At 31.4% G+C, this 17762-nt stretch overlaps 3 protein-coding genes across 3 annotated transcripts; 2 read left to right on the top strand and 1 right to left on the bottom strand.

Annotated features, from left to right (window-relative positions):
- Positions 1-888: 888 nt before the first annotated feature.
- On the bottom strand, positions 889-7202 carry Hsc70-5 (Heat shock protein 70 cognate 5). The gene is made up of 6 exons (XM_065513386.1): positions 6971-7202; positions 6752-6798; positions 3098-3676; positions 1922-3026; positions 1717-1857; positions 889-1647 (listed from the first exon to the last, which is right to left on the bottom strand). Exons 1-6 carry the CDS (start codon positions 7058-7060, stop codon positions 1561-1563), a joined length of 2049 nt encoding a protein of 682 aa, XP_065369458.1. The 5' UTR covers positions 7061-7202; the 3' UTR covers positions 889-1560.
- Positions 7203-9006: 1804 nt separating this feature from the next.
- LOC135961793 (dnaJ homolog subfamily C member 11) lies at positions 9007-11219 on the top strand. Its single transcript, XM_065513387.1, has 4 exons — positions 9007-9216; positions 9322-10313; positions 10375-10798; positions 10861-11219. Exons 1-4 carry the CDS (start codon positions 9145-9147, stop codon positions 10987-10989), a joined length of 1617 nt encoding a protein of 538 aa, XP_065369459.1. The 5' UTR covers positions 9007-9144; the 3' UTR covers positions 10990-11219.
- A 1970-nt stretch (positions 11220-13189) lies between these two features.
- On the top strand, positions 13190-16734 carry beta4GalNAcTA (beta1,4-N-acetylgalactosaminyltransferase A). The gene is made up of 5 exons (XM_065513908.1): positions 13190-13534; positions 13592-13869; positions 13944-14367; positions 14457-14579; positions 15375-16734. Exons 1-5 carry the CDS (start codon positions 13407-13409, stop codon positions 15610-15612), a joined length of 1191 nt encoding a protein of 396 aa, XP_065369980.1. The 5' UTR covers positions 13190-13406; the 3' UTR covers positions 15613-16734.
- The last annotated feature ends 1028 nt before the right edge of the window (positions 16735-17762 follow it).

Consider the following 17762-nt stretch of genomic DNA (forward strand, 5'->3'; position numbering starts at 1 on the left):
AAATGGTATTTTAGGGGTAACGGTAGGTTTTCTATTAGGGTTCCTAATTTCCCGGACTTTATTCTTTCCCTGGAGAAAATTAAAAAATCGTTTCATTCCCGGGAATTCCCGAGAATTTTTTAACACTAAATTAAACCAAAACCACAAAATTTTTTTCGAATAATTTGACTTATAATTTTACCAGGGTTTTAAAGATGTATAAAATAACTATATTTGGTTGTTGGTCCAGCCTTTATAAGGGGTTTCTAATTTAATAGTGGCATTTGATATATTCTGGATCCTTATAGATAGCGGAGTCGATTAAGCCATGTCCGTCTGTCTGTTGAAATCAACTTTCTGAAGCCCCCAAATAACTTACATACACGATTCATACATCAATATCTCCGGAATTGCTATTTAAAATCGATAAAAATCTGTCCACAATTGGCTGATATATAACGAAAAAACCAGGACAACCTCGATTTTTGACCTATCTTTGAACTATATCTGGATTACTAAGTCATTAATATAGACTATCCATATTGTCTATATTAATGACTTAGTAATCCTAATGATAGATATTTCAAAGACCTTTGCAACGACGTATATACACAACCATAGTATGTTGGCTCAAAATGGGAAAAAATATTTTTCAACCGAATTTTTTTTTATTTTTTTTTTTCGCTAAATATTAAAAAAATTTAAATAAAATTAAAAAAAATTTAAAAAAAAAATTGGAAAAAAATTTTTTTTCCCTAAAATGAAAAAAACAACTGGAAAAAAATAAATTTTATTTACCTAAAAATTTTTATTTTCAAGGGTATATAAGATTCATCACAGCCGAATATTACTTGTTTTAATAGAACAAAGTAAAATGGAATGAATAAAAATGTTGATAAATAAAACAAATTTGTTACAGTTTTTATTATTATGTATTTTATTATTTAAATTGTAAATAATAAAACTTATACAAGTATTTTATTGTTGTAATTAGTAGTTTGTTTGGTTTATTCTTTTTCAATTTAACTAAAAAATAATAATGGAAAATATAAAAGTTAATCAAAGTTGTTCTTTTTTTCTTCTTCGTTTTATTTTATAAATATTTTATATATAACCTGTAAGTGCTTTTTGCATTTAATCGTTACAAACTAAAACAGTTAAAAATGTGTTACGAGGCAGAGCAGGGAACAAACAAATATTTCTTTTTCTTTTTTGGTCTACTACTCTAAAGTGTTGTTATTCATTTATACAAAAGGGGGAGACTTAAAACGTAATACGCTCTTTGCTAATAATAAACACTAGAAACTAAGATAAACATCTATTAAGGATTTTATTACGTTTGAAACGTATTACGCCTTATTAAATGGCCTACTGGTCTGGGCTGCCAGAAAAATTGGGAGCCTAGATTAAGATAGTATAATAAACAATAAAAAACCTTATACTACCAGCCAGAGGATGACGACTATACAAAAAAGTATCCAGTCCTAGAGTAGTGAGGAAATAACTTATAGTCAAAAAACAATAATATAACTATATATAGATTAAATTAATATTAATTAAAAGGGGGAGGATTGAAATTGTTTAGTTCTTTTCCTCTTTCTCTTTTTTGTCATCGGAGGTTTGTTCTGAACTGCTGCCACCTTGTTGACCTTCGCGTTCAGCAGCCATCTGTAAACATAAACATTATAAACAATCAGTATTGTGTGGGTCTTGTTAGAGGTTTAATGTAATTCTTACCTTCTTGTAGGCCATTTCGAAAAGTTTCAATGATGATTGTTGCAAAGTGCTGGTGGCCTTGCGGACTTCCTCGAGGTCAGCTTCGTCCTTGTTGGCCAACATTGTACGCAAATCAGCAATTTCCTTCTTCAATTTCTCGCACTATTACACAAAACATAAAAAAATATATAAAATTTGATTTTCAGTTGTAGTTTCTATTACATACCTCTTCTGCAGGTAATTGAGCCTTGAATTCTTCCATTTTGGTTTCGGTATCGTGGACAATGCTTTCACCTTGGTTGACCAATTCAACGAGTTCACGTTTCTTCTTATCGGCGGCGGCATATTCTTCGGCTTTCTTGACCATGTTTTCGATTTCATCTTTGCTGAGACCACCGCTGGATTGGATGACAATTTGTTGTTCTTTGCCAGTGCCCTTGTCCTTGGCTGAGACATGGACAATACCGTTGGCATCAATATCGAAGACGACTTCGATTTGTGGAACACCACGGGGTGCTGGGGGAATACCGACCAAAGTGAAGGAGCCCAACTGTTTGTTGTCAGAAGCCATTTCACGTTCGCCTTGATGTACTTTGATTTCGACTTGTGTCTGACCATCAGCAGCGGTGGAGAACACTTGCGACTTCTTGGTAGGAATGGTGGTGTTACGGGTGATAAGACGGGTGAAAACACCGCCCAAAGTTTCAATACCCAAAGACAAAGGAGTGACATCCAAAAGTAAGACGTCGGTGACATCACCAGCCAAGACACCACCTTGAACAGCGGCACCTACAGCTACAGCTTCATCGGGATTAACTGAGCGGGAAGGTTGACGACCGAACAATTCCTGTACGGTGGCTTGTACCTTGGGCATACGTGTCATACCACCAACCAATAGAACTTCTCCAATATCGGACTTGCTGACCTCAGCATCGGACAAAGCCTTTTGACAGGGTTGAATGGTGCGCTTGATGAGATCACCAACCAAGCTTTCCAATTTGGAGCGTGTCATCTTCAAGTTCATGTGTTGAGGACCAGCGGAATCCATGGTCAAGTAGGGCAAATTAATGTCGGTTTGTTGGGAGGAAGACAATTCGCATTTGGCCTTTTCAGCAGCTTCCTTAAGACGTTGCATGGCAATCGAATCCTTGGTAATGTCAATGCCGCTGGACTTTTTGAATTCAGCAACCAAGTAGTTGACAATATGGTTGTCAAAATCTTCACCACCCAACATGGTGTCACCGTTGGTGGATTTTACTTCAAAGACGCCCTTTTGGATTTCCAAAATGGAAATATCGAAGGTACCACCACCCAAATCGTAAACGGCAATGCTAAACAACAAAAAGGAACAGGATAAGATGTTTTTCAATACAACAAAAGCGAGGTTCAAATCGAAACTTACATTTTATCCTCGGTTTTGTCCATGCCATAAGCTAAAGCAGCAGCGGTAGGCTCGTTGATTACACGCAATACATTAAGACCGGCAATCTGACCAGCATCCTTGGTAGCTTGACGTTGAGAGTCGTTGAAGTAGGCGGGTACTGTAACAACAGCATTCTTAACGGGAGTATTCAAGTAGGCTTCAGCTGTTTCCTTCATTTTCACCAAAATGAAAGCACCGATTTGTGAGGGTGAGTATACTTTGCCGTCAGTCGAGGAAACCCAGGCATCACCATTCGAGGCCTTCACAACTTTGTAAGACAAATTCTTCATGTCCTTTTTGATTTCTGGTTCTTCAAAACGGCGACCAATCAAACGTTTTGTAGCATAGAATGTGTTTTCAGCATTGGTAACAGCTTGACGTTTGGCGGGCATACCAACTAAACGTTCACCATCCTTGGTGAATGCAACATGGGAGGGGGTAGTACGAGCACCTTCAGCATTTTCAATAACTTTGGCTTGTTTGCCTTCCATGACGGCTACACAAGAGTTGGTGGTACCCAAATCAATACCGATAACGGCACCCTTGACTTCACCAGATCTGAGAGAGGAGGGGTATTATGAAGAATATGTATTGTTGAAATGATAAAATTATTCTAAATAAGGATTCCTTTAGGTGAATGTAATGAGATGAAGAAATTTTACGATTCAAGCATAAAAACACACACATATTTTTACTTTACACTATATTTTCACATGAACTTTGAACGCAATTGAATAAGGTTGACTTAAACAAAGACTGAAATGTTTAAATAGCCACTAGATAAAATATGAACGAGAAACTAAAGGTAGAATCGCACATTACACTTAATTACTAAAAAAGCGTAACCACCTTTTTAACACAGATAAAAACAAGTTATTGCATCTAATATCACACTAAACTATTGAATTTAAATCATTAATTGCATATTGTTCGAGTTCGTAAGAGTATCTTTTCTCCAAAAAAAAAATAATTTTATTATTTTAACTTGCTTTTTTAGATGGTAAAACCAAAAATGTATCAATCGTGTATGTCAGTTATTTGGGGTGTCAACTCTAATGCAAAACAGTTAAATGGAACTATTTCGCAACTTCTCCTTGAAAAGGTGCAGTCTATGAAGTTTGAGTAGGTAGTTGGGTAATAATTAAAACAAAAAATAATATTTAAAAATATGGATTTTCTTTCTTCAACTGCACACGAGAGCACTTAACTGGATCTGACATAATTACAAAGACATCTCCAACATTAACAGAAAAATGTTACAAAAATTTCACTATGATTTCTAATTTTTAGTTGAATTTACTTGACTTGGTATTACAAACATGACGGCAAAACATGACGGCAAAATATGTCGCGTGACAAATCATACTAAAGGTTGAAATCAAAAACCACTGAAAACATTTCAACAAGACGACAAATTAGAGGCAATACTAATGCCGCGTTCGGGATCGTCTAAATGCCTATATTTTAAAAATGCCGGCTAAAATGATTTTTTGTTTTAAAAACCTACGTTATTTAAACCAATTATAAAAGACATAAAATACACACAAAATTACAAAAGTATAAAGAAAAACACGTTTCCATAAAATACTAAAATTAAATTTTAAAAACATTTCACAATAAAGACTTTTTATTTATTCATTCATGTCATAGTTGGGGGTAGTGCACTAATTTTTAACTATCACTAATAGTTAGTGGTAGTGTAAAATATTTCACTAATTTTTTTAATGTTTAGTGATGAGTTGAAAAATATAAGCCTCACTCAATAATAGTGATAGTGTAGTTAAAATTTTTTAACTAATAATATTTTGAAAATAGTTAAAATATTTTTTTTGCAGCCTAATGAAATAATTTTTTCTACACTAAAATTTTTAGTTAAAAAAATATTCCTGCACTATTTTTTTCAACAAAGAAATGTTTTACTCTATTCATAGTTTAAGTTAATATATTTAAGGAAAAAACGTAAAAGCGGTATATAAATATACAAATTACAATAAAAAGAGAAATAAGCAATTACACATAAAATAATTAGCGACTATTGACTTTAAGTAAAACAAGCTTTTCGAAATTCGAATCACTTAATTTATTTCTCGGAGGAGAATCCACCATTCCACTAAAAGAAAATAAACGCTCTACTGGAGCAGAAGAAGCCAAAGGCGTGTTAAATTTAAAAAACATTTGCCTTATTATTGGATATTTTTTGAGACTGCAAATATCAGTGTCCGAGCTTAAAAGGAATGCACGTATTTCACTATGCCATCTTTCTGAACAAAGGTTGAAGGTCCTAATATTGAAGATGTTAATAAACTAAGTAATTTCTTCAATAACTTTTTCACTTACTGTCAATTTCCCCAAAATCTAAGAATCCTACATTATCAGTGTTTTTTTGTGTTATTATTTCTTCGGATGCTGAAAAACACTTTGAAGCTTGCTCAACAAACATCTGTATATTTAATATTCTAGTTTAAACTGGAATAACTTCACGATCACTAATTTTGAATATATTAGTGCAAAGAAAATTATTGAAGCTTTTTTTTAGTTATTGTTAAATTTTTTAACTATTTGAGTTTAGTGCTTATTTCTACACTACCACTCAATTGATTTATAGTTAAAAAAATATCACTATCACTAAAATATATTAGTGATAAAAATATAAGCTTCACTACCACTAAAGCTGATGAAAATTAGTTAAAACTATATTTTTTAAAATAATATTTAGTGCTAGTGAAATGTTGATTGCACTCAACATTTAGTGCACTACCCCCAACTCTGATTCATGTAATATAGTGCCAAACAGGCTATACAAAAATAAGAATAACCGAAAACGGAACATTGCTTAAATTGTATGGAATTATAAAACATTCAACTGTAAAAATTCAAGTAATTTAAGCTTAAAAACGTTATTAGAATGAGCAAAGACTTTTGAATCTATGTTGCATAAAATTGTTTGTAAACAGTCCTTCAACTTTAATCTTACACTAATTTCTTATCTCATGTTTCTGCTAAATTAAATGCAGTTTTTAACTCTAAATATAACCTGCAATGCTAGACAACTTCTATTATATACAAATTTTATATAGGCCCACATGTTAATTAAAATCAATACGATTTTGATACTCTTATCAGAAACTAACACTTTTTGAAATAATTGAGATTTGTTATTCTCAGCTGTTTGTTAATTATATAACCTACAACACTACACATGTTTTAAGTAAATAATGTACTATATAAACACATATGTACATAAATTACTCGTACATTTGTATACACAAACACACCACACATTCAAACACAAATACAATTACATTCATACAAGCAATTGCAGATAAAAAATATCTATTGTAATGATGAAATCTAAATTGGAAATTAAAATTTGTCTATTGAAATCTCCATATAAATGAATAATAAAGCAATTTTAGGACGTTTTTTAATGACGTAACGTTTGACGCACTGGCTAGCAAAAAAAAATTTAAAATTTTCTAATATTCACATGACCCCGGCCGGTTAAAAAAAATATTAAAATTACATAATAGTCATAGACTAATAGCACTTTCCAAAAAATAGTACATGTTAGCATGGATTGATGATGAGCAGTGGAAAAACATGAATGTTTAAATGTAAAGACTTTAGACTCACTTGTGACGCAATTGGGAGGCAAGTCCATTGCTCAATACGGTGGTTTGCTAAAAAAAAAATTAAAATTTGTTAAATAAAATCTCAAGCAAATCCCAGCGCAATTAATTAAATATGTTTTAGAAGTATCTATACGATTATATAAATTTTAACTTTTTAGTAGGCCCACAGGCAAACATATTTGAATTATAGACCGAAGACGTATTATCATTTGGCACTTACATTTTCGAAAATGCTAGAATATTTTCCGGTCACCAAACTAGCTTGACGTTGACCAACCAAACGTGGCAAAAACTTTGTAACGCGCAACATTTTTAATAATATTTTATGTTTTTCTTCTTGATTATACCAAAAATTTTAGTTTTTTCTTTCAATTTTTCAAGAATTTTCGTTTGGACTATTTTTTTCTCGAATTTCACAAATGGCGTGCACGTTTTTCAAAAAGGAATGAGAACTGTAATCGAGTTGCTAAATAATATGTCATATAAGAAATTTAACGCACAGGCTGATTCATAACAACATTAAAAAAAACTTTGCAAAAATGTTTCATTCCATTATGTTTCTGTTATCTCAGTCAATAAATGTGACTAAATGTAAATATAATGGTGGCAACACCGCGGCTGACATCAACAAAACCATTTTTTTATATGAAGTTTTTACGATTTAGATCCAGGAATGCCGGGCATCCTTAAACAGGATGGCGAGACATTCAACAGTCGTACTCAAGTGGGTACGGGGACACGGAGATACTACGGGCAACTGCGTTGCTGATGATATGGCGAAAAAAGGCGCCATGCTACCTGTCGGAGACATAGATTTCCTATGTGGGATTTCGTTATCCAAGTGCAAGCATCACATTAGTAACTTCTACTATGAGCTCGTTCAGACAAGATGGGGTTGTGAACCACATGCACTATAACCAGAACGCCTTGGCTTGACACGCTCACAATTGAGAGGTGTAGTGTCGGTCATTATCGGACACTGCACTTTTGGCAACCACGCGAGGAGACTTGGCTTGCCCAACAACGACTTCTGCAGAAGTTGTCAAAACGAGGAGGATGAGACCATTTTTCATCATCTTTGTCCGGCATTAGGAGATCTACGCTTAAGGTTCCTAGGACATCGTTCCCTAAATAGTCGTTCTGAGCTCTCGAATATGAGTCTAGAGAGCATTCATGAGAAACAGTAAATGGTTAAAAAGACCAGACATGGGATCTCCTTAGAGTGACCTAATAACCGTCAACTCATTGGTACGTAATTTAAAAATCTCCTCTCTCTTTCACCATACAACTTTTCATTTCTATCTGTCCCTCTTTCCCTGACTTTCTACTTATATGTAGAAGATATAGGTCGACTAGGGACTTACTTAAATTGGTGTGGGATCAGCGAAGTATATTCAGCACTAAATTCTCAGTCTGATTATATGTACGAATTGGGTTTTGTAATTTTAGTACTTAAAAAAAGTTTTTTTTGTTAAAAAACGTTTTTTTAGAAATAAAGTTTTTTAAAAAATATATGGCAACACTGGATGTAAGTCAGATGAGCTGGAGGAGTATAAAGTTGCCAGATTGAATAAACTATTCAACAAAATAGAACGAAGAAAATTGACACGACTTTGATAGGGTTCTATAGGTCGATTGTTCGAACAATATTCTATAAAAGTCGAATAGTCGAAAAAAGTCGACATTTTAGATTGTTAAAAAAATATTTAATTGCAACAGTATATAAAAACTAGTGTATGCAAAAATAAATGTTTATAAAATAATGCTCTTTCTACACACAATTTTTCAAAGCATTTTTCTATAAAAAAATAAAAACATATTTTACATACTCGAATTGCAGAAACTTTTAGAAAAGTGCTTGATAATAAACATGCCAAATTAGTAATGTAAATTTGTTTACTATTTTATAAATTTAAATCTATTAGAAACAAAAGTGATAATTTTATTAAATACATTATCGCCTTGATATATTTAATTTATATTGCTAAATATTATAAAAGGCACATCAATAAATGTAGAAACCATGTATTTTTTACAAGAAATGGTAAAAAGTTGAAAAAGTCGGAAAGTCGAAAAAAGTCGATTTAACTAAAAAGTAGAAATTTCGAAAAGTCGACCTTTTAAAACACGAAAACAGTCGAAAAGTCGACTTTTTGTTTCAACTATAGAACCCTACAGATCAGCCGGAGGAGCATAAAGTTACCAGATTGAATAACCTATTCAACAAAATAGAACGAAAAAAATTGACACAATTTGAGGTTATTCAACAAAAAAGAAGAAATAATTTTTTTTTATTATTTTCGTGGTACAAAATTCAAAATTTTGTGATAAAAACATTACCAATTGTGCCATTTATTGCACCGGCTTTATCAAGTTTATTACCGCTGCGACGAAATGTCCGAAGAATTGGGTTCTGACAATGAATTGGAGGAAAACTACTATACTTTTCTAAATTTACCCAAAGATGCAAGTATTTTTCGTGTGCTGTTGTTGTTGTGGTTAATTTCCACACAACTATGATATGTTTCATCACCTCTATTACAAGAAAAAAACATTTATTTACAACTTTAGGCTACCTCTGATCAAATCAATACTAGCTATCGCAAGCTTAGCCGCATTTATCATCCGGATAAACATATAGAACCGGAGAAAAAGCAGAAGGCTGAATTGATGTTCAACCGTACTAAGAAGGCATATGAAGTCTTGTCAGATCCGCATAAAAGAGCAATTTATGATTCGGTGGGAGAAAAGGGGCTGCGTACAGATGGCTGGGACTTGGTACAGCGCACAAGAACTCCAGCTGAAATTAGAGAGGAATATGAAAGACTCGCCCAGTTAGCAGAAGAACGAAAGCTATTGCAAAATACTAATCCTAGAGGAAATGTTACCATTAACGTTAATGCCACTGAGATATTTTCTCCGTATGACGATTCTGAAATGCCGCGTATTGAGGTGTCTTCGATGAGTATTTCCCAATCTATTGAAGCTCCCTTGACACGAAGAGACACATTGACTCTAAGTGGCAATCTAATGTCGTCTAATGGTAATGGTTCAGGTGGATTTGTAGTTTGTGGTAGACGTCTTCTGAATAAGGGATGGCTACAGCTGGATGTTGGAGCCGGCAATGGCTTGTTGGCAGCGGTCAAAGGCGGCAGAACTCTAAATTCTGTCTTGACTGTAAATGCTGGAGCCCAAATGAACTTCCGAGAGAACGGAGTTATACCCGGACTGTTTTCCACTTTAGCTGTGCAACTAGATAAGCATACAATGGGCTCCTTGACATTTAATGCGGGTTCTCAATCGAGTATGACAACTCAAATAGATCGGACGAGTGAGCGATATGCTTGGTCTACATCTTTCGTAATTGGTTCACCCCATATATATTACAGTATAGCGTATACACATAAAATGATTGAGAACGAGCTAAAATTAAAAGTAGCCGCAAAGGTTGGTACCTTTGGGTTTTTAGCAGAGTATGGTGCTGAAAAGAAGGTATCGAAATATAGTTCCGTATATGCTTCCGTATCTGTAGGTGTACCAACGGGAGTTATTCTAAAGTTCAAGTAAGCTTTCTTTCAGTTTTTCTTTTGTTATATATTAAATATGGAAATTTCCCATACACAGAATTATACGCTCTCAACAGACGTATGTATTTCCTATACATTTGAGCGAAGAAATTGTGCCTGCAGCTGTATTTTATGCAACGGTTACCCCAGTCATTGTATGGTTCTTTGTGAAAAAATCTATTATAGAGCCCATGCAATCGGAACGTAAAAATATTGAAATCGAAAAGACAAAACGCAATAATGAGCAACGCATGACGATGAGACGTCAGGAGGCGGATGCGGCAGTAGAGTTGATGCAACACACCTATCAGCGTATAGTCGAAGAAGAAACGGAGCGCAAAGGTTTGATCATAACAAAGGCTGTCTATGGTCAGTTGGAGGAGAATGGTAATGATTTTATACCCTCCGCCTCCATAGATGTCACCATACCTGTACAGTGTCTGGTCAAGGATGGTGTTTTAATATTATACAATTCATCCAAGGTTAGTAAGAGTTGACAACTATAATTGTACAATCTAATTATATTTTCTTTTATTTTATTTAGAGCGATTTGCCTGGTTTCTATGATCCCTGCATTGGTGAGTCCAAGGTTTTACGTCTAGACTATATGCACAACAATACTAGTACTACGTTGGATATTAAAGATTTAGAAGCTGTTCGACTGCCACGATAACTATGTATATATGTTTTGTAGATGTTAATGTAGTTTTTTTTATTTATTAGTTCTTTTTTTTCTCTTCTGAAATTCTGGTTTGCTTGAAAAAATTAAATCAAAAATTATGTTAGGCAAATGACTTGTATGTTCATTATGTTAATTTCCAAGGACACTGACGAAAAATGTCTTCATTAAATAAATGCTTTAAAAGTATGTAAATAAAGATGGTAATATTAAATTGAAAAAAACCTAAACATGTTTAAATTTATAACTTTGTTACTTATTTTTTGCAAGGATTGTAAGAATTAAATAAAACGTGTCGAGATATCTTAACAAATCCAAAAAATGTGTTTTTTATTTTATTAATTTCTACATTTGTTCCTTGTGACCCCACAAAGTATATATATTCTGGATTGTTATAGATAGCGGTGTCGATATAGCCATATCCGTCTGTATGTTGAGATCAACTTTCCGTAGTCCCCGGATATAACAAATATATCCGGACAATCGGCTGAGATATAAGGAAAAAACTGGGACAACCTCGATTTTTGATCTATATCTGGATTACTAAGTCAAACGACGTATATAAAAGCAAACGACGTATATAATGCCATTCTAAGTAGGACCTACAATGGGTCAAAATCGAGGAAAATATTTGTAAAAAAATTTTTTCCATTATTAAATTAAAAAAATCTTTTTTTAAATAATATCAAAATCGTGGAAAATATTTTTTACGCCGAATTTTTTTTTCATCAAAAAAAATTTTTTGTACTAATGAATTTAAATTTTTTAGGGAATAATTTTTTGGAAATTTTCGGGAAATTCTTTAAATTTTCCGGAATTTTTTCATCTTAAAGTTACAATTTTCGTTGCGATGGCCATATTTGTTTGCTAATTGAATTATTCTATTATATCCATTAATATGGTTGAAATAACCGAATTTTTTCACACAACTCAAGCCACAGTAGAAAAACTCGTTCATTTAGAATGAATCAAATTGAAATTTTATGTTCTTAAAGGAATTATTAAGGAGACTAACATTACATTTTAGATATTCATATTTAGAAAAATAATAACAATAATAGTGGTTTGAATTAGTTTATCTAGAATCTAATTTGAAAAAATTTATTTTGCGAACTACTCATGTTTTACAGATTTAACACAGTCGAAATTCTTAAGTTTTTTAATTAATCAATCAAATGTTTGGCTTTTTACCAATTAATCGGTAAGAATGTGAAAATACCGATCAAATTTCACTATTAAATAAAAAGGTTGAACCAAAATTGTACAAACAAATATACAGTGAGTGTCACTCAAAATCGTACAACATATGTTTTTTTTTAATATTATGTAATTATACAGGCAATAATAGGTGATTATATAAAAAATTAAAAGTCATTTTATTAATTGGAACAAAAAATATGTATTTCAACAAAAAAGTTAACAAAACCTAAATTCGTTAAAAAAATATTGATGAAAATTAAAGAACATCACAAAATTCATATTTCACTTAAATTCGTACAATTATATTAAATTATAATTAAAACTTTAAAAATTAAAAAAAATGTTAATAATAAATAATCCTAATACTTTGTAGGGTATCATTTGCTATTTTTTAGTGCCTTTACGATTTTAAATGAAGCGTTGATATTCTGGGCACTGACAGTCTTACTCAATTTTTTTATTTGTGGATAAGGGCAATTAAAATTATACCCAATTTTCTGATATGTAATAGCACACACAATATAAAAATAGCATTTTAAAATATTTCCAAAACATCAACTTTCTAAAACTAATGAATAAAATTTGACTACGATGTGTACGATTTTAAGTGACATTCACTGTACATACTCGTAGTTAAAAAAAATCCCGGGAATGAAAAGTTTTTTTTTATTTCCTCCCGGGAATGGAAAAAGTCCGGGAAATTAATATATATTCACAATTATTCTATTTGGCGTCGTCAATTTTGAGTCAACATCACTTTAACACAACGTCAATACTAATTTTGCATTCCTAACATTTCAATAATTAGATATTGTATCAATTTATTACAGAAATTAATTCAAGAATGTTTAATGTAAATAAAACTTATGTTTCTTTTTTAATTCTAATCAGTAGAACCGGCCAAATATAAGTGTCAAATAAGAAAAAGTTGACACAATCTGGTTACTTTTTTGTTTACATTTTACACAGCTGATCATATTTTGCTTGAAAATGTCATCTCTGTCATGATACTGTATTGATTTGGAAAAATTGGTGGAAAAAAACTCGAAAATAACTAGGTTGTTTGAAATAATATAAAAAATAATATCTAAATGGGTTCTTTTCAATGTGGACTTCCAGCCATAGCACCTGTAACTGAAAATAAATTTTACCTAAAATCCTTTAACTATTGAATTTAGTTAGTAGTGGTTTAGGTGGTGGCACATTGGAGGATGACGAGTAAAGTGTATGTCGCATTACGTTATTTATTTTGTGGTGTTTGTATGCTGTTGGCTCTTAATTTGTTAATTGACTATTTTGCTGATAAATCTAGTGTCTCATCATCGTTCAGTAGATTGGGGTAAGTGAACGAAATTAGACTAAATGAATGATAAATTAATTTTCAACAATTTTAAAGGTTACGCAAAACGTACAAGTACAATGGCACCGTACTAAACCAAACAGCAGTAAATAATAAAGACAACAACCACAACAATAATAATAATTCCTTATCATCTGCTACAAGAGCATCTTCCCTAGCCTATGCTAATAATAATGTAACCGCAATTAATTCAAATGCTTCCAACAACAGTAATAATTTTATGGAAAACAGCAACGGCAACAGCAGCAGCTTAAGCAAAGAAATACTAAATACAACCGCTTTAACACTTTGTCAGGATCCTGTAATTGAGGAGAGTAAGTTACTTATAGTTTTACGTTTCATTTTTCATAAAAATAATGTGTTTTGCTTTTTATTTGCACCAATAAAGGTAGTCCCTTTGTACCTAATATTACTTTAGAATCTCTAGATGTTGTTGATGCCCAATTGGGTCCTTTATTGGAAACCGGCGGTGCTTTCAAACCAAAAGACTGTATAGCCCAGCATCATGTCGCTATTGTGGTGCCTTTTCGCGACCGATACGCACATCTTTCGATCTTCCTGCGAAACATACATCCATTTCTCATGCAACAGCATATAGCCTACAGAATTTTCATTGTCGAACAAACGAATGGCAAGCCTTTTAACAGAGCGGCTCTGATGAATATTGGTTTCTTAGAAGCCATGAAACTTTATAAATGGGACTGTTTTATATTCCACGATGTTGATTTATTGCCGCTGGACAATCGCAATTTATATAATTGTCCGCGTCAGCCACGACACATGTCGGTGGCTATTGATAAATTTAATTATAAGTAATTATTTGTGATTTCTTTTTGCTAATTTTAGTACATATATTAATTAGATTTTGTTTTCTTTTTTCTTTTTTTTCTTTTATAAAAAGGTTGCCTTATCGAACAATATTTGGTGGTGTCTCCGCTATGACCAGGGAACACTTTTTAACTGTTAATGGATTTTCAAATTCATATTTTGGCTGGGGTGGTGAGGATGATGATATGTCGAATAGGTAAGTTAAACAGTTCAAGTTGTAATAAAATAACTAAGAGAGCTATATTCGGCCATGTCGAATCGTATATACCCTTCACCAAAGTATACATTAAATTTCCCAATTATTGATGAAAACAATTTTGATTAAACATATATTTTGGTGAAAAAAAATTGGGGCAAAAAAGATTTTGGTGTAAAAAAGTTTTTGTCGAATAAATTTATTTCACCAAAATATTTTTTAAATCTAAATTTTTTTCAACAATAATTGGTAATTCTAGCTAGTACAATTCTTACTAATATAATTTTTTATATTTCCATATTCTGAATTTTATATGAAACAAACATATTTTTAAAAACTGGGACAAAAAAAGTTTTTGTTGAATACATAATTTTTTTTTTGTGAAAAATAATTTTTTCCGATTTTGACTCATTACCGGTCCGATTTTCTATGGAGGATTATACATCATTATAAAGGTCTTTCAAATGACTATCATGAGATATACATATTGTTATGTTATCGCAGCGATTTGTGGGCCAATTTAACTAATTTAAAAGTAAAATAAACCGGGGCTATAGCGGATATATTAATGCATCAATCGCTAATGAAAAATGTAGAAATTACAAACGAAATGACAAACCATTCAGGGATAAAGATGAAGGGTATAATAATAAACTAAATAAAGAATGGTAAACAAATATCTGGTGCAACAAAAGTTTTTTACACTTCCGTAACTCTTACTCAATATTTAAATAGTGAACTATAGTCTATAGACATTAAAATAATTATTGCTAAATATATGAAACTCTCTTGCAGATTACGAAATGCTAATTTATTTATAGCACGCTATCCCATCAATATTGCACGTTATATGATGCTAAAACATCAAAAGGAAAAAGCCAATCCCAAACGTTACGAGAATTTAGTGAATGGAATTAATAAAATCGGCAATGACGGCTTAAACTCCATAAAATATGATATTTATAGTTACAAATCATATCCAACGTTCAGTTGGTATTATGCCGAGTTAAAAGTATCCGAACAGAAAAGTTAAATATAACAAACAACGAAGACAACAACAAGCATTCATGATATACGAAATTGAAAAGTTCTTCCCCTTTACTAAATAAGTATGTATGTATGTAATACTTTCATGCAGGAAAAGTATTTAAGAAAATTGGCAATTAGTACAAAGTTAAATTTACAAACATTTGTTTTTGTAGGAACGATAATTAATTTTATTAGTATTAACTTTCAATTTCCATATCATGTATGTAGTAGGCTGGCAAGAAACAAACACAATCTTCAACCGAACATACATATTGTATCGTAACTTAAGAATCTACAGTCTTCTCGTTTTATATTTTGCAAACTTCCCCAAATTAATTTATATTTCCTGTTTTTTTTTTGTAGATTTTTTCATAGACTTTAAAATAAATATATAGTGATATAGTTATTAGCTTGATGAAGAGTAAAGTTAAAAGTAGCAGACATTCTTTTTTAGAATTTTATTATTAATATGTTATACATATTTAGAGTATTTAAACTAAAAGGAAAAAAAATAACATTTTGTTTTGCCACATTTATTTCAAAGATAAATCTTCCAATTTTTACATTCCAATGAATCTCTTGTTAGTATGTTTTATTTTTGTTAAATTTTTTGTTTTAATTTATTAATTTCTGGTATACTACTCTAGTATAACTAACTAACTATACATAATTTGTAATCTCATTTATGCTCTATATAGAATCTCTTATTTATTTTGTTGATATTAGCCATGTGAACAAATATAAAAAACGGAAAATAATTTCTACATTTGAAAATTTTATTCTTTATACATTAACAACAACTCTTTCGAACTATTTAAGATAAAATTTTTGTATTATATGTAAGAAGTAAAAAAAGAAAAACATTTTATATACATACATCAAAACAAATTGCTTTAATAAAATTATATAACAAAAAAGAAAATAATTGGAATCTAATTAAATTGTTTGTGATACAATAATATTGTTAAAATAAATCTCAATAAAAAATAACAAAATTAGCATACAAATTATTTGTAAATTATTATTATAATTAATTATTAAAAATCTATTTAGTAACAATTTCAAAAACTCAATTGTATATACAAAAACTTTATTCTTTTTTTTTCAAAATAAAATTTTCAAACTACTTTCAAGGTGTTTTTACTCTCATTATCGATTTCAAACTATAGAATGTAAGTATTGTCTACTCTAAACAAATGGGCATATAGTAGGTAAGTTCCAAAGTGTTTTATGAAACTGAATCATTCGAAAAACTGTAAACCTGGTATGTTTAAATACATTATTAGGGAGTAGGGAAAATTACACTCTGATTTTTTTACACTTTTACACAACAAAAACATGAACAAAATTGCACCAAAAAAAAAAAAATTTTTTTGGATTTTTTTCTTGTGTTTGTTGTTTAAAAGTGTAATTTTAAGAAAAAAAAAATCGGGTTAAAAAATACTTTTCATGATTTTGTGGTCCGACTTGCTATGGCCTTATAAACGCCGTTGCAAAGGTCTTTGAAATATCTAACACTAGATATCCATATTGTCTATATTAATAACATAGCTCCTTATTCATAATCAATTTTTATTTTTATAAAAGGTTTATTTCTATACAAAATTTGTTTTAAACCTGTAATAAATTTAAAAATTGATTATAAATAAGTCCTTAAAATATTGGCATATTACTCGGTATTTATAAATTTATCCACTATTTCCGGAAATCCTCCCATTAAAGATTTTATAGTTGCTTCCGTTACCTTTTTGGACGAGGTGGTCCAATTACGCTTAAAATCTGACATGTCCTTGGATACCCTTTCTGTGTTCTTTAATTCTTTTTTTACAAGAGCCCAATACATTTTCACAGGCCGAATTTCTGGACAGTTGGGTGAATTTGCATCCTGTTGTACAAAATTGATCTTTAATCTGGTACGAAACTGTCGTAGGCGTAAAACAACTACGCCAACCGCTACAAGGGCCTTTTTTCCATAGTAGCATGATGCCAAATATGAAGAAATATGAAGACACTCTGTGCTGTATTAAGAAAGGACACCCCGTAATATATATTTCTGTGTTTATCGTGTCTGATGTCTTGCAACACAAGAAACTTCTTGGTGAATTTTGGGTGTGTTCATAAATGCAGTAAATTTGTGCATCACTGATGCCACGA

Source organism: Calliphora vicina, chromosome 5 (genome assembly GCF_958450345.1).
Source record: "Calliphora vicina chromosome 5, idCalVici1.1, whole genome shotgun sequence".
Lineage (NCBI taxonomy): Eukaryota > Metazoa > Arthropoda > Insecta > Diptera > Calliphoridae > Calliphora > Calliphora vicina.

What these genes read in the sequence shown, in the direction of transcription:
- Hsc70-5 (XM_065513386.1), bottom strand. Translation starts at nt 7,060, where the DNA reads ATGTTGCGCGTTACAAAGTTTTTGCCACGTTTGGTTGGTCAACGTCAA. An exon ending in ATTCTAGCATTTTCGAAAAT is followed by an intron (nt 6,799 to 6,970) that starts GTAAGTGCCAAA and finishes TTTTTTTTTTAG; the next exon opens with CAAACCACCGTATTGAGCAA. An exon ending in TCGAAATGGCCTACAAGAAG is followed by an intron (nt 1,648 to 1,716) that starts GTAAGAATTACA and finishes TTATGTTTACAG; the next exon opens with ATGGCTGCTGAACGCGAAGG.
- LOC135961793 (XM_065513387.1), top strand. Translation starts at nt 9,145, where the DNA reads ATGTCCGAAGAATTGGGTTCTGACAATGAATTGGAGGAAAACTACTAT. An exon ending in TTCTAAATTTACCCAAAGAT is followed by an intron (nt 9,217 to 9,321) that starts GCAAGTATTTTT and finishes TTACAACTTTAG; the next exon opens with GCTACCTCTGATCAAATCAA. An exon ending in TATTATACAATTCATCCAAG is followed by an intron (nt 10,799 to 10,860) that starts GTTAGTAAGAGT and finishes TATTTTATTTAG; the next exon opens with AGCGATTTGCCTGGTTTCTA.
- beta4GalNAcTA (XM_065513908.1), top strand. Translation starts at nt 13,407, where the DNA reads ATGACGAGTAAAGTGTATGTCGCATTACGTTATTTATTTTGTGGTGTT. An exon ending in GGATCCTGTAATTGAGGAGA is followed by an intron (nt 13,870 to 13,943) that starts GTAAGTTACTTA and finishes GCACCAATAAAG; the next exon opens with GTAGTCCCTTTGTACCTAAT. An exon ending in ATTGATAAATTTAATTATAA is followed by an intron (nt 14,368 to 14,456) that starts GTAATTATTTGT and finishes TTTTATAAAAAG; the next exon opens with GTTGCCTTATCGAACAATAT.